Source organism: Vanessa tameamea, chromosome 5 (genome assembly GCF_037043105.1).
Source record: "Vanessa tameamea isolate UH-Manoa-2023 chromosome 5, ilVanTame1 primary haplotype, whole genome shotgun sequence".
NCBI classification, from domain to species: Eukaryota; Metazoa; Arthropoda; class Insecta; order Lepidoptera; family Nymphalidae; genus Vanessa; species Vanessa tameamea.
The window spans coordinates 13,162,597-13,178,459 of NC_087313.1; the positions used below are offsets into that span (position 1 = coordinate 13,162,597).

General features: G+C 34.6%; 4 protein-coding genes across 7 annotated transcripts; 3 read left to right on the forward strand and 1 right to left on the reverse strand.

The window, feature by feature from the left end:
• Positions 1-520: 520 nt before the first annotated feature.
• On the forward strand, positions 521-3,781 carry LOC113404481 (pre-mRNA-splicing factor 38B-like). Its single transcript, XM_026645388.2, has 7 exons — positions 521-701; positions 769-897; positions 1,036-1,160; positions 1,306-1,441; positions 2,350-2,563; positions 3,152-3,316; positions 3,488-3,781. Exons 1-7 carry the CDS (start codon positions 686-688, stop codon positions 3,699-3,701), a joined length of 999 nt encoding a protein of 332 aa, XP_026501173.1. The 5' UTR covers positions 521-685; the 3' UTR covers positions 3,702-3,781.
• A 450-nt stretch (positions 3,782-4,231) lies between these two features.
• On the reverse strand, positions 4,232-6,557 carry LOC113404477 (glycine--tRNA ligase). The gene has a single exon (XM_026645380.2). The coding sequence runs from the start codon at positions 6,436-6,438 to the stop codon at positions 4,237-4,239; it is 2,202 nt and encodes a 733-aa protein (XP_026501165.1). The 5' UTR covers positions 6,439-6,557; the 3' UTR covers positions 4,232-4,236.
• Positions 6,558-6,868: 311 nt separating this feature from the next.
• Positions 6,869-12,326, forward strand: LOC113404479 (homeobox protein extradenticle). Of its 4 annotated transcripts, none has more exons than XM_026645382.2 (9): positions 6,869-7,372; positions 7,479-7,631; positions 8,269-8,447; positions 8,639-8,739; positions 8,933-9,083; positions 9,514-9,610; positions 9,958-10,023; positions 10,373-10,564; positions 10,895-12,326. In XM_026645382.2, exons 1-8 carry the CDS (start codon positions 7,114-7,116, stop codon positions 10,552-10,554), a joined length of 1,188 nt encoding a protein of 395 aa, XP_026501167.1. In that variant the 5' UTR covers positions 6,869-7,113; the 3' UTR covers positions 10,555-10,564; positions 10,895-12,326. The 4 variants fall into 4 exon arrangements, with proteins under 4 accessions (XP_026501167.1, XP_026501170.1, XP_026501169.1 ...); XM_026645384.2 differs by having other exon boundaries at positions 6,873-7,372; positions 8,287-8,447; XM_026645385.2 differs by lacking the exon at positions 9,958-10,023 and having other exon boundaries at positions 6,870-7,372.
• Positions 12,327-13,194: 868 nt separating this feature from the next.
• Positions 13,195-14,988, forward strand: LOC113404484 (sulfiredoxin). The gene is made up of 3 exons (XM_026645391.2): positions 13,195-13,327; positions 14,063-14,193; positions 14,687-14,988. The coding sequence occupies exons 1-3, from the start codon at positions 13,276-13,278 to the stop codon at positions 14,894-14,896; spliced, it is 393 nt and encodes a 130-aa protein (XP_026501176.1). The 5' UTR covers positions 13,195-13,275; the 3' UTR covers positions 14,897-14,988.
• Positions 14,989-15,863: the final 875 nt, after the last annotated feature.

The window sequence follows — 15,863 nt, forward strand, 5'->3', positions numbered from 1 at the left end:
CGAAAGCCTTGGCTATGTCCATTCTGGCTGCTAATGCCTCCCCCTTGCTCTCAACTGCTTCCGCCCACCTATGAGTAAGGTAAACTAGAAGATCACCGGGACGGGATCAGCCTTTGGGACGTTAGTCGTTACTGTGGGACGTTACTTCACTTTACATCGATTTAACAATTCGAAAGAAACTTGTGATGAGATTATCACAGAAAAAAATAAAGTTAACAATATCAAATCACTTTACTAGTTACTAAAGTCTATAATAGTTCTGTTTCGAAACTGAGTTCTTCATAGGGTTCAAAAGAATTTAGTAATAATCGGAAAATCATATCTTTAAAATATAAGTAATATATATATATATATATATATATATACGCATTTAATATTAATTAAAAATTAATTCCTTATATTCAGAACCAGAATTATTGCCGTTACATTAATTAATAAGTTTATTTATTCAACAATGGTAGGTTTTCAGTAGAATAGAAATTTGTTTAGTAAAAATAGTGCAACACTTACAATAAATCGTCACTCACTAAGCACGTCATGAAAGCTATTTGTTGCACGTTAAACGTAACTTGGTTGGGTTCTTTTGGAGGCAAAACATTATAAAGCTTACCATAGCGCTTTCAATTGTGACATAGTTTTCATCTCAGTTTATACGATAAGTATTAGTAATTTAGTTATAGTTAAAATGTCTGAAGTTGAAGGTATGTTTTGTCTGATGCTTTCGTTTATGCGAGTCGACAATTTTTTATTAACAATTTGCATTTTCAGAATACAATCAACAAAAACCCGTAAAGACAAGCAAGCAGCATAACGTATTACCAATATGGGGTAATGAACAAACTATGAATCTGAACCCTTTAATATTAGCAAATATTCAAGGTTCTAGCTACTTCAAAGGTAGGTAAGCAAACAAAACAACACCAAGGAGTATGGATCACAATCATTTCCTTAATTTACATCCTTTCTTTCCTTTTACATCGTCGTGGTTATTTTAATATCGTTAAACAATAAATTAAAGTATGCTATTGTCTCCAGTGCATCTATTCAAGTTGAAGACATATCATGAAGTTGTTGATGAGATCTACTATCAAGTGAAGCACTTGGAGCCGTGGGAGCGCGGAAGTCGCAAGACGGCGGGTCAAACTGGCATGTGTGGCGGCGTGAGTATGTTATTACAACAGTGATTTGATAAAGCTACTATGTTATTAATAATAATTAGCTTAATTTCAGTTCAAATTCATTCATTAAAACAACATTAAATTCATCAAATTTAATGTTGTTTTAATTCTTTGATATTTATCATAGGTCAGAGGTGTTGGTGCAGGTGGAATTGTGTCCACTGCATTTTGCTTACTATACAAGTTATACACCTTGAGGCTGACACGAAAACAAGTTAACGGCTTACTGCAACACACCGATTCACCATACATCAGAGCACTTGGTAGGTATGATGAGCAAAAATATTTAATTATGACCACTGATGTTGTTTGACAATACTTATGAATTGATTTGTATACCAGTGTCATAACTGCTTTGGAACTTTTTCATCATAGGGAATAAAATTATGTTGACTATTTTATAATCCATGGGAAATGGTTTTAAATGTAAAGTAGTCAAAGCCAAAATTCAAAGAAATATATTTTGGGGAAGTTCAAAAAGGGGTAATAGGACCCCATGACAAACATGCCTGGGAGCCACAAAATGTTTAATCCGACCATATCTACATATTATGTTCTATTTCAATGGGAAATTTCAATAAATGCAATAGCTACTTTATGCCATTTTCACAACAGTGTTGTTCATGCTTACAATATTTACTAGTAGGTCTTTAAAAATTTTAAAAAGCCTGAGGACTTAAACTAGTTGTATATTCTTATATAGTTTTATGCTTCTGTAAAAGTATAAAACAAAGTTACTTTCTTTGTTTACATGTATATTTGCTTCCTCCTTTTAAACCACTTGATGAATTTTGATATTTTTTTTGTATAATAGATGTTTGTTAAATGAGAAAGATATGTACTTTGTAAATTTTTTGTATGAAATTGCTGTTCATGCAAAAAATTGTTTTTGTACACTATGAAACAATGTACTAGAAAATTGTTGGTTTTTAAAAGGTCTACTGAAACATCTCATAGTCTTATAAGTTACACTCATGTACTCAAGTATTCATTGAAAATGTGAAATATAATTGGTTTTCTTTCTACTTAAAATGCATAATATATAAACTAAGTTATTTTTCAGAGTTCACAATTATATTCCTATATATTTCACACAAAAATATTTTTTATTTCAATTCTATTAAGTGTATATTCTAATGTGTATAACTTAAGCTATTGTTATTGTCATCAGGATTTATGTATATTCGGTACACCCAGCCCCCAGCAGACCTCTTTGACTGGTATGCAGACTACTTAGATGATGAGGAAGAAGTGGATCCCCGTGCCGGCGGTGGAGGCTCGACAACTATGGGTGCCATTGTACGACAAATGCTTATCAAACTAGACTGGTTTAGCACCCTGTTTCCGAGAATACCCGTGCCAATTCAGAAGCAAATTGAGCAGAAGTAGGTATTTAAACAATATTTGAGATACTTTTTGATCTCTTAATAATAAAAACTGATATAATAAGATAATTTATATTATTTGATTGTTATTTTAAAAGTAATATAAATAGTATCTGAATCAAAATTATTAACTAAAAAATATTTAATTTAGTCTACTCAGAAAAATATAAAAAAGTTGTTTCTATAGACAATAGGTGAAGTTCAATTTAAAACTGATATTAAAAGTTTGCATAACAACTAATTTTTGCTTTCTTGTTTCAGAGTTAAATGATATTAAAATATTATATTGTTTTATCTCTTTTTTTTATTTTCGATTTTTTATTTTGTCATGCTTCCATTGGTAATCTAACAACCCCACAGGCAACGATATATAATAAGTCGAGAGACAAAATTTATTTTATGACTGCTCCTTTAAATCTGTAGCTCGATGTTTTGCAGCAACCATATTGTGAAAATCTGTTCCACGTAATGTTTACTATAGGGCGACGTCATTCGCAATCAATAGTAAAACCATAACTGTGAAATAGTAAATTGTAGATAGATATTTAAATATAATTGATTATCTAATTATTCAATTTTCTAAAAAAGATTAGCAGAGCACAACCGACAGAGCAATGCTACAAAGCCTGCTGCCAACTATCGCGGTGGCAACAGCAACAACAATGCCAATACAAATTACAACACGGGGCGAATGGATTCGGATCGCCGTGAACATGATGATCGCGATCGACGTGATTATGGAGAAGGGGACAGGTAAATCGTAAATTTGATTCATATCTTTTGTAAAGGTATCAAACATTTCAAATAGAGCGAGTTAACAGCTTAAATTAAATATTGTATGCTATGGTATTAAATATTAATAGAATTAAACCACTTCACATACTTCGTAGATATGTTTTGTATACATATGATTAATTATTACAGACATGCCAAAGACAGACCGCCAAGGCGCGATGAGAGGGACAGAGAACGCGACAGGGACCGCGACCGTGAACGCGACAGAGACAGGCGCGATCGTGAACGTGACCATAATCGTGATCGTCATCGTGAACGATCGCGTTCTAGAGATCGTCACCAAGACAAAGCTCGTGACCGACATCGTCAGAGATCACGCTCTAGAGATCGACGTTATAGATAATATTATAAGGTCCTAAACGCCTATATAATTGTTTACGATTTGTGTATTTGACAATTAATTAAATTTAGTAATAATGTTAAGTGTAGTTTTATTGTAAAAATTTTACTTGATCGAGTGACTAAAAATTTCAGCATAATGCACAATATGTTACCAGATACGATTTAAATAAAAAAATATTTTAATATTGTAAAAAAAATATTACGATATTTTCAATGACAATATAATAATGTATGATTTTAACTTATTTATGTTTCCTAGTAATATTAGCAGAACATAAAAAAATCGACTAACATTTCTCACAATCGATATATTAGTATTGAACAATTGAAACATACAACAAAAATTATAAAGATGAGTCGAAATTAGGTTGGTTTAATAAGAAAAGTACTGCAGTGTGTAAAAAAAATTGTCATAAATAATATGTAAATTTATTTCTGCAATTCAAACTTAGATCTAGCGACAATAAATATAGTATTTAACAAATACATTCCATTTAAAAACAAGCAGCTGAGCCAACATCAACTTGCGTCACGTTTTACGCAGCGGCGCCTTTCACATTTTCTTGCTGTTCAAATTTGGGATACTTGTCTTCTACATTAGCCCAAGATATTTTGCTATTTGCCAGATCTCTTACAACAGTTGGTACATCAACCAAAGGTAATCTGACTTGGCTCATGCTGTCTCGTTCTCTTAATGTGACTGTATGTGGCTCTTTCATAGTATCAAAGTCGACAGTAATAGCATAAGGTACTCCAAGTTCATCTGTCCTGGCGTATCTCCTACCAATAGAACCAGATGAGTCATCAACTTTATGAGAAACATCCACATAAATTAATTCCTGGGATAACTCTTTAACAAATGGCTGGAACTCAACATTGCCACTCAAAGGTAGGACAGCACATTTCATTGGTGCTACAGTTGCGGGCAAGGAGAAATAAGTTCTTTGCTCATCACCCTCCCTCATCTTGAAATTATGCTCAAGAATACAATACAGAATTCTGCCAATACCAAATGAGGGTTCAATTACACTTGGAATGATTTCTTCCACATGAACAGTTTTTTGACTCTTCTTAACACTTACAAGGTTTGAAGTAAGCTTAAATTCACCCTTGGTAGTGGTCAATGTGTATTCTCCATTAGAATCCAACTCTGATTCTAGTTGTTCCAAAGCAGCAGTGTCCATTGCTGCTAAAGCATCATTAATGAGTTTAGCATCTTTTTTAAATTCCTTTCCAATTGTAGCTTTATTGGGGACTGCTTCCACAATATCTATTTGTTTTGGTGCAGGTAATTTTTTCTCTGCAGCTAACCTGATACCAGTTGCTTTAGTATGCTGGGTGAGATCATAGGCCGACCGGTCTGCACAGCCAACACATTCAATCCATCCATAACTTGACAAGCATTCAGCATCCCAACAATCACAGGCATAGTGAGCCATTTCATTGCCCATGTGTTGTCTGAATCTAAGCTTCTTAGGGTCAATACCGACTGCTAGCATGTATAAATGAATTCTGGCCATGAAGTATCCCAGTGTTTCATTATTGACAATACCCTTAGATACAGCTTCACCTATAGTTAATATTTCAGCTGCTTTGCCCTGCTCCTGATTGTCAGCAGAATATAGTAGCATTTGAGTATCTTTAATCGATTCAAATTTAGGGTGATCTTTTGAATCACAAAAGTGTTCTATTTCACACATTGTGAACTCTCTAACTCTTAAGAGTCCAGATCTTGGTGAGATTTCATTTCTAAAGGAATTACCAATCTGTGCAGCAGCAAATGGTAGGCGGCCTTGATTGAATTCTAGGAGACGTTTGAAGTTGACAAAAATACCTTGTGCTGTTTCTGGCCTAAGAAAACCTTTAACTAGACCAGAGGGACCAATCTGTGTATTGAACATTAAGTTAAATTCAATAGGTGGTGTCAACTCATTGCCACTAATAGGTGATTTCATGTCAAACCTTTTCATTAAAGCTGACATTTCATCAGCATTCATACCATCAAGTTTTACTAAAATATCCTCTATTTCAGATTTCAGCTCAGCTTTAGCATTCTTCTCACTTTTAATTTTTTCTAAGTGTGCTTTAATAAGGTGATCTAATCTAAAGCACTCACCAGATTTCACATCCTTAGTCATTAGATCTGCAAATCTCTCAACATGTCCAGAGGCTTTAAGTACAGGTTCAGGAGTTAAAATTGAACAGTCAACTTCTAACATTTGCTCTTGAAGAATAAAGTACTTTCTCCAAAGTTGAATCATATTGCTTTTGAGAGCACATCCCATTGGCCCAAAGTCAAATTGGCCAGTAATGCCACCATAGATAGCAAAAGATTGATCATAGAAAAATCTTCTTTTTATTAAGTCTTCCATTTTTGCCCTGTCAAATAATTCTTCCGCTGGTGTTAAACTTAATTCCTTATCTTCTAGAATCTTCTTTCTCGACTTTAATTCAGCAACAGCTTTTTTAATATCAATCTCTGGGGCTTTCTCTTCCTTTAGTTTTCTCACTACATCACCTTGTTCCTTCACATGGGCGCGAAGCGGAGCAAGAATTTCTTCAATTTTAGGATCAGCCATGATGATATCTTTGTACGGATTTGATATTTTGATCTTCCGATGAACCTTATTGCTTCCCCAATGCGGGAGATTATGCGTATGTTTAAGGTGGTTAAGTACGAATGGTATCGGTTTACTAATAATACTACACTTATAAACTAAGGGTAAGATGTGTCTCATTTATATGTGTAATAATTTTGTTTTTAAATTAATAAACCCGGTGAAAAGTAAATGCTCGCGTGGTATCTAATAAGTAATAGGTGACGAAATCCACGAAATCTAGTTGGAACTTTTAAATTGACGTTGGCATATAATTGACAACGACATTAAAATGAAATGTTATTTATATTTATCTGTCAGAGGTCATGAAATATTTTGTATTTTAAAATATGTAGGTAATTCACTTTTCATTCACACGCTTAATAAAGTAGTGTAAATATTATTCATGTAGTTTTTAAAAGTCAGGTATAAAAGAATATGTAAAATATATTTTTATATCGACCGATTTATAAACAAGCAAAGCAATATATAGGTCAAACAACTTAGTTGGCAACATTTTACTTACTATCTCTTTCATTCTTTAAATCACGGCTTATATGATTACGAGATGAAGCGTGAGGGAAATAGTTTAATTATTTGTTTTCTTTTGCAAATATTTTAGTCTTGACAGCACAAAGAAGTCGGCCATTTTATTACTGCCTGAAGAACGGAGGGAGAAGCGAAGGCTTCCCAAGCGCAGCTTTAAAGTAGTTTTTGAATTGTTTTTATTTTGTGAAACACAAATTATACCACGTACAAACAAGTATACGTATGTAGTGTAAGTTTTAGGTGAATTTATGTATTGAGTGTTAGAAAATGGACGATCCGAACAGAATGATGGCGCATAGCGGTGGTCTCATGGGACCTCAAGGCTATGGTCTTCCCGGAGGCGATGGGGCTCCTGCTACGGGTGATGGTGAGGCGCGTAAGCAAGACATTGGTGAAATATTACAACAAATAATGAACATCACTGATCAGAGTCTGGATGAGGCACAAGCACGGAAACACACGCTTAATTGTCACAGAATGAAGCCAGCGCTTTTTTCAGTTTTATGCGAAATAAAAGAAAAAACAGGTAAGATCTAAATTGTATTTACCAGATATTATATTATTAATGTTCTGTATATGGAAGACATAAATCTATCAAGTAGTTTTTCTTAACATATTTTTATGTTACATAGTTTTGTCACTCCGGAATACCCAAGAAGAAGAGCCTCCAGACCCTCAACTGATGCGTCTAGATAACATGCTGATAGCTGAGGGGGTCGCAGGTCCTGAAAAGGGTGGTGGAGCTGGTGCAGCAGCATCTGCTTCAGCTGCAGCAGGAGAATGGGGTGATTATCGATTCATTACTTTTGACTAGAATATAAAATAATCTGGGAAAGGTGTAATATGGAATGTTTTGGTATAAGGGGTTGTTAGTATAATAATTATACCAATTTTAGTTATTCTTATTTATCTTATACCAACAGAGTGAGATAATGTTGATTTTCAATGAAATTAAATTTAAAACTAGAATGAAAGTAGACTCAATACATCTATATTGAAACAATGGTGCATAATTATAATGATATTTTAAGGATAATTTAAAAAAAAGCATATGATCTTACACTATTTACAAATGTAAATATACAATAGAGGTGTACTTAAATATCTTGTACATTGTGATGTATGTAGGCCGATAATGAATTGTATTGTAGAAAAGTTATCCACAAATATTGCTGCTTAATATAACTATGCAACTAATACATTTTTAAGGGGCTTTCATATTTCCTTAAAAAAATATTTATCATAACGTTTAAGTAGGTATTCACCTTAGTCTATAACCAAATCCTTCTAAGAAAAAAAGTTTTTAAAGTAGAATGGTGTAGTTAAACTGCATTCTCTGCCTTGATTTAATGAATCAACAACTAACAAGGCATTGGGTCAGATTTGCATGTTCTCTTTTTGTCCCTTTTGCTGCAACTTAAGGCACTGTGGCCCAAGCAGATAACGCGATCGAGCATTCCGACTACCGTGCGAAGCTGGCGCAGATCCGTCAAATCTACCACCAGGAGCTCGACAAGTACGAGAATGCTTGCAACGAGTTCACTACTCACGTCATGAACCTCCTTCGAGAGCAGAGTCGTACGCGTCCCATCACGCCTAAGGTTAGCGATAGTCATTTCAAATATTGCGTGACAATATATACTAATATTCTTTTAGTATATATTGATATACTAAAAGATGCTGCAATCAGACATGTTCCTGTATACATGTAAAAAATGATCTTATTCTGGTATTTGGTTTCTTGTAAAATAATCATAAATATTCTATTTTTAAAAATATTTTAACATAACAGGAGATAGAGCGCATGGTACAGATCATACATAAGAAGTTCAGCTCCATCCAGATGCAGTTGAAGCAGTCCACTTGTGAGGCTGTTATGATTCTACGTTCACGGTGTGTATATGTGGTTTTTTTTAGTGTGTCATATTATAATAAATAATTCATAATATTTTAAATTAATTTCATTATTATTACCTTCATCAGATCAATTGGCTTAACAATGCCGCCTTCAAAATTATATTTAAATATCAAGTGTCCAGCTCAACCTCGGCCTCGAACAAAAATGAAAATATATGATCGCTTGCAGTTTCCTGGACGCTCGTCGAAAACGGCGCAACTTCAGCAAGCAGGCGTCCGAGATCCTGAATGAATATTTCTACTCACACCTGTCCAACCCCTACCCGAGCGAGGAGGCCAAGGAGGAGCTGGCGCGCAAGTGCGGCATCACCGTGTCCCAGGTACAGCCGCGGTAACGCTCCCCCTGCCCGCAGCTTCCTCGACGCGCGCCGCAAGCGACGCAACTTCAGCAAGCGCGCGCTCGACCTGCTCAACGACTACTTCTACTCCCACCTCGCCAACCCCTACCCGAGCGAGGAGGTCAAGGCCGAGCTGGCGCGACGCTGCTGCATCACCGTGTCGCAGGTACTGTCGCGGTGACGCGGGTGAGTCGGGTGAGTCGGGTAGTCGCAGGCCTCTCGTCATCTAGGTGAGCGGGCACGCGGCAGCAGTCATTAAATTATAAACCATGGTCTCTTTGCGTGACATTCCATTTGTTTTGTACATCGTGTTGTAATTTTTCTGGATATTGCCTTCATTAGTAATACTAGACAATAAATGAAGAGGCATAGAAATAATCTATATTTTCTTAAATTATTGTTCCATCTACAGGTGTCCAATTGGTTCGGCAACAAGCGCATTCGCTACAAGAAGAACATCGGCAAGGCACAAGAAGAGGCGAATCTCTACGCCGCCAAGAAAGCCGCCGGTAAACAAACACATTACCGTTAAACTTTATTGATAAATTCTTAACTAATTGAATAATTACAAACTCTAAATTTCTAGACACATTTTATCTTGCAATTCTGTCATTTTAATAAATTTTGGTCAAATGTCAAACTGACAAAAAGAACAGCCTGATGGTATCATGAATTCCATCAAATGTTTAAGTAACGATCCTTTCTATTGTAATGATAAAACAATGATTCCCATCGTCCAGCACAGCAGACATAACAACTCATGATAAAATAGCCCGAGGTATATACCGAGCGCTAGTCCGCTGGCTTGCGGTGTGTGTAGTAAAGCGGTTGTTGTACGCGTGGTTTCCGCACACAGACCTGTCTTGGGCGGGCGCGGGCAGGCGCGATGCGCGCTCTCCGGCCGGCCTCGCCTCATACAACAGTAAACAGATTATATTGCCCTCTACTCTACGTTCTAGAGGAGCATTAAGCTCCAGCTGGATTATCGGTTATAATTTCTTTGCTTTTAAATATTCTAAATCATATCCGTTGTCCCTATCTATGAATGCTGGGATAGAATTGGATATCGACCCGAAAGACTAAATTAGAAAATAAAGATGTATTGGTTTAAGAGTAAAGTAACGTAATAAATAATACCTTTTTAAAATTGTAAGTAAACAAGTCATGTTAGTTAAAAAATGGGGACAACAATAAATAGTTAAAGAGGCGCTAGAGCATTCACGACCAAGCGTCCGCCGACCCGTCGCTACAGAGCGCTGTTTGTTCCGCAGCGGCGGGCGCGTCTCCGTACTCGATGGGGGCGGCGTCGGGCACGGCCACGCCCATGATGTCTCCGGCGCCCACGCAGGACTCCATGGGCTACTCGCTGCCGGCGCCGCCGTACGACCAGCCGCAGCCGCCCTACGACGCGTCCATGGCCTATGACCCCATGCACCAGGACCTGTCGCCCTAGGCGGACTCGGGTACGCACCTCGTTACGATACGCGATGCGATCATTGATGATATTAAACTTATAGTACATTTATTCATTCATTTCCAAATGAGTATCCAAATATGTCACACATAAGGTTCGTAATTACAAAAGTGCATGAACATGCAGTGAATTTGTAGCACAGTAATGTTAGAATGAGCTAAAATTTGCTGGTTATATATTAATACGAGTAGTATGAAATTCGACTGAGAACTATTCGACTCAAGTACAACTCAGAATTAACGAAGTCACTATGGAACATATTTACAAAATTTCTGCTGTAGTTATATACCTTCTGTTTAATAAGTATATTTATTTACAGATGCAAGGCATAATCGTGCTGCTTCCACAAAATTGCCATTAATGTAATGCGGCACCGAGCGGCAACGCCGCGCCCTAGCTCGTAGGACGTTGTATACTAATCCCACACTGTTCTTAGAATATATGCGATTTTTTATCGCATCGATCGAAAATGTATAATTTAACTTGTATTATTTACAATTTAACTATGTTATTGTCCAGTATTTATTAATATTTTTTTAATGTAATTCATAAAGGCAGCTCTCAAAAGTATTATTTTCGTTTGGCCCAGTGATTTCTAAAGTAATTATTTGGCAGTATTAACCACGAAAGCGAGTGGAGGGATCTCGTTCATAAGTTCACTAAGTAATCCTCACTACGGTGAATATAAATATACGATAGTTTTAAGATAATGTAGTGTAATGTTTATCTGTAAGCGTTCAGGTATTTGCTGGCTAGTGTTCGACGCAGGCGAGACTGAGGGTCGAGCGACGCTACAACTCACTGTGCGCGAAACGAAGCGTTCCTTTTTTACAAATTATACTATTTATATACACTTGTTCACTAATCGACTCAGATACAAAACTTGTGCTTAAAGTCCAACATAACGACGTGATCACCTGCTTCGAAATCAGCATCAACGAAGGAAGATAATGCTTAGTACCCGAGTATTTGTAGTTTTGTATCTGGGACGGTGTACGAACGATTGAAATTAATATCATAATTATGTTTTTTTAAAAACTATGTTTTTGTAGTGAGTAGTATCCGTCGGTCGGTTTTCTTCAGCTGTGCCGGTATAGTGTGCAATTTTATAATTTTATTAGAGGGTTGTGGTCGGCGCACACGCAGTATACAATCTATACACGCGAAGATCTATCAGCAGATAGAAATTTTATCCATTTATATAATCATGTATTATTTTGTCATTGCTATTCGGATTTTGTGAATATCAGAACGATAAATATATATTTTATTTTTTATGTGGTGCTAACGATGTTGCTGGCACAAAATTTTATTTTTTCATTTAGTATATAAGTTAATGTTAATGGTTTCTATTTTTATTTGATTTCGTCGTTCTCGATCAACGAAGCGTGCAGATAATATATTATACGAGTGAAATTAAATTGATTGTTCCACTTAGAGATAGTTCAGTTATAAATTTTTTAGGAATAAGTCAATGTGTTCTAAATCAATATATCTGAAACAGTATACGAAAAAAGATAAATTTAATTGGAGTTAAATGTCAGTGGAACACTAACTGCAGCACGCCGCTGCTTTGTCCCTACGATGTAACTAACGGAAAATATTTATACGATTTTCGTAATAGATTTTAATGAGATTTCGATAGATATAGTGATACGATAAGAGTCAGCGGCGTGGACACATGTATACGACGACGAGTTCAATGTTATTGCGACCATCAGATTGATTAAATTACATTTTTGTGTAGTTAATTTGTGACTTTTATTTTTATATTACCTGATGCCCGTCCAAATCAAACCATTTAAGCTAGTTTGTCAAAATGTTAACCCTTATAATGGCCATAAACTGGGATTATAATAGTAATTGGCAATTCCGATAAAGGTATTTAAAGAGTAGAAAAGACCTCATTTTTTTGTATATATGTGACCTACATTTATAAAATATTATGAAATCTCAAGATCGAGATAAAATTATAACTGCAAAGAAGCCATCCACCTTGAAATCACACTTATGGTCAATATCAATGCAATGGGTCAATGTCAGCGTTCTAAGTACTGTACCACAATAAAATAATAGAAAAAAAATAAAAAAAAATTTTTATATAGAAATATTTGTATCCATGCTGTAGGCATATTATCATAAAAATGGATTGTCATCGAAGCTGAACACATATGCAAAAACTCAACATCGTAGCATAATTGGAAGAGGTTTGATGTATAAAATACATTGCAAGTTTAATAAAAAGTTGTAAAGGGCTACGTCCTTTTTTTTGCAAACTTTCACTATACTATGCTCTGCTGGGTAAAAATGTGTCAAAATTTTTATTTGGCCGATCTCAGCTGATCATGTATTCCATGTCGAGTCGAGTCCTTTTTTAATCTAAAAATATTTTGATTATAAGATACAAGAGTACGCCCAAACCAGTGCTTAATGTACGACATTCTATCACAGATGTTTTATTCATCGCTCTCCTAGAATACTAAAGGAAAGGAAAGTTAATCAATTGTATTACTTAGTTACATTATGAATTTAACAAGTTTGCAGTTGCATTGAATTTCCCGCGAAAACCGTACTGTGTTAGTCATCATTACAATCACAATGAAGTCCACTGTCCAATGAAGTCATCAGTTTCACTTCAGTAATCACTAATCAGTATCGCCACATAAGTCGAGTCAGACGCTTGTGTGCATTCAGTTAAGTATGTTAAGGTATTTGTCAACCTTAACTAATACAGCAGCCGTAAATAAAAAATGTAAGTAGGAAAACTTTGTTTCATTCGCTCACGAGAGCTATAAATATTTCACGGTAATTCTTAGAATGAATCGACATAAAATTGCATAATATTTACAAAATGTTTTAGCGTCTTCTATGACTTACTAGAGCCTCGTTGTTGTAATAAATATATAGTAAATTTAAATATATTGTGTGTATGAATAAAATATTTTTGTCTTAATTTGATTAATCTATGATGAATTTTGATTATTTAGCTTTATACAAATATAATTTAATCGCAGAAATAGGTATAGGTACGAGTAAGTTTTTTTTTTTACACAATTTAGAACCGGAAAATGAATAAAAGAATAATATCATGAAGAAACAAAATTCGTATAATAATGTTTGTTAATTTAATAATATAATATATGTGTTTTCAAATATTTCCGAGACACTTGAGTCTGGTTAGGCATAAAATCAAAATATATTTTATTCAAGTAGGCTTTTACAAGCACTTTTGAATCGTCATTTAACAAACTATTTTAAGTAAAGCTACCTAAAGCTAAGCTAAGGTTAGTTATAAAGTTTATAATACAGTAAAATCCCGTAAATGTCTTGCTTGGCACAGTGCATCTCTCGTGTCAAGGTGAAAATTGGAGCCTTATCCACCACTTTAAAAAACTTAAGCTCGGGACAAAACTGTGACGTTTGAATACATATTCAGTTAACGTGACCAGATTATAATACATACATACTTATATACACATATTTTCAGTAGTAAGAATGACAAGTATCCACAGTGCATATAAAGACGACGTTCACGATGTACCAATGTCTGTAATAATCAGGCCTTTTATTCCCGAGTTAGACGAAAAAAAGGTGCAATCTCTTATGGACACTATTCAAGTAAAAGATTTTTGTTTTACATAGAATTTAAGAATTATTAATATTGGTTCTATATAGAGACTTTCAGGTGGTGATAGGGACCAATATTTTTTTCTCAAAGTATTCCAGTTAGAAGAGTCAGGGAGCCAGTATAGTTAAAGGCACGACGGACATAACTTCTCACATTCAATGAGTGGTAGTGATGACTTGTTATTATATGGACTATTTCATCAATGAAAGCCTACAAATAATTGTACACAGTTCAAATCAAATTATGTATTTATCTGAGTATGTTTTCCTCGCTTTATGAAGTTTAAATTCAGATAAATATCATTATCACAAAGATAGAAACAGGAGAACTTAATTTTAAAATGCATAATTTTTTATTCGGCATACATATATATCTATATTATTTAAAAAATTGTATAGCCGTAGTTTGAGTCTATACGTACTTTACCTTTCGAAAGAATTAAATCAAAAGTATCTTAAATTAATTTAAACCAATTCATTTCAGAAAGAAGAAGTACAGGGTATTGTTCCTCCAATAGACATTATCTGGATTAAGGGTAGAGAGGGGGGCGACTACTACTACAGTTTCGGAGGATGCCATCGTTTTGCGGCGTACAAGAGACTAAACCGACCCACAATACCAGCTAAGATAGTTAAATCTACTATTGCAGACTTACAAACTTATTTAGGTAGCAGTACACCAGACCTTAAGTGACCTTGGCATATATATTGGTGTAAAAATATTGAATAGTTCAACACATATTAATAAAGCACGTACGGAGTTGATTTTAGATTGATGGATGGATGTAAAAAACTTAACATTGGCCAATATTAATTATATTATGTAAAGAATCGCAAATTAAATTTCAAATCAATATAAAGCCAACATTTTGTCGCACGTTATGTGGAATATATTTTAAACGATTTAATTATATTTATCACAAAATATTCATCAACTTTATTTAAATAAAGTATTTTTTTAAAGTACACAGTATTATTTTTCTTCTAGAAAGGAATATAAAATGAAAGTCTCAAAATTCTCCAACTTTGTATTTATTGTGGAGGCACCTTATTTCACTACAGAACAATGAGATATGCGATTTCTGTATACATAATATATTTACAAAGGTGAACATAAATTAAATCAAAATACATTTACACAACAGCTGCTCCACAGGTGCTCTTGTCCACTACATAAAAAGCGTACTGAACACAAAATAACGCTAGCACCGACAAATATATCAAGCATTGCGTCCGTAACCGACCGTAACGAACGGAGACAAATGTATTTAATTGTAATTAAAATTATAATATATAACGTTTTCAAATTCACGAATATCAAACAATACTAAATAATGTTAATAACTGTTTCGCATTACGGGAGCTCCTGGCAATGTGAATTACATAACTGTTTTTACACTTCATTGTCGATTATAAATAGCATTTACCAACATTTTTGTACGATTAAATTCTAAGTATACATTTTCTTAGTCTGTTCCATTGCTTTCTATATAACTACATTTTTATATTGTAAATAATTGTCAACTTTAAAATACACTCTTGGAAGAGTCATATTATTTTATGGAAAATTAAAAGCACTCTTCGATAGGTATATTTTGAGATAGATACATTTCTACAATACACTATACAGGAAAATAGATGAATTTAATAAAATAAGTCTA

What these genes read in the sequence shown, in the direction of transcription:
- LOC113404484 (XM_026645391.2), top strand. Translation starts at nt 13,276, where the DNA reads ATGTTAAGGTATTTGTCAACCTTAACTAATACAGCAGCCGTAAATAAA. An exon ending in AGCAGCCGTAAATAAAAAAT is followed by an intron (nt 13,328 to 14,062) that starts GTAAGTAGGAAA and finishes ACATATTTTCAG; the next exon opens with TAGTAAGAATGACAAGTATC. An exon ending in CTCTTATGGACACTATTCAA is followed by an intron (nt 14,194 to 14,686) that starts GTAAAAGATTTT and finishes AATTCATTTCAG; the next exon opens with AAAGAAGAAGTACAGGGTAT.
- LOC113404477 (XM_026645380.2), bottom strand. Translation starts at nt 6,438, where the DNA reads ATGAGACACATCTTACCCTTAGTTTATAAGTGTAGTATTATTAGTAAA.
- LOC113404479 (XM_026645382.2), top strand. Translation starts at nt 7,114, where the DNA reads ATGGACGATCCGAACAGAATGATGGCGCATAGCGGTGGTCTCATGGGA. An exon ending in CGCCGCCAAGAAAGCCGCCG is followed by an intron (nt 9,611 to 9,957) that starts GTAAACAAACAC and finishes TTCCGCACACAG; the next exon opens with ACCTGTCTTGGGCGGGCGCG. An exon ending in CGGCCTCGCCTCATACAACA is followed by an intron (nt 10,024 to 10,372) that starts GTAAACAGATTA and finishes TTTGTTCCGCAG; the next exon opens with CGGCGGGCGCGTCTCCGTAC.
- LOC113404481 (XM_026645388.2), top strand. An exon ending in AGGTTCTAGCTACTTCAAAG is followed by an intron (nt 898 to 1,035) that starts GTAGGTAAGCAA and finishes TATTGTCTCCAG; the next exon opens with TGCATCTATTCAAGTTGAAG. An exon ending in ACCATACATCAGAGCACTTG is followed by an intron (nt 1,442 to 2,349) that starts GTAGGTATGATG and finishes TATTGTCATCAG; the next exon opens with GATTTATGTATATTCGGTAC.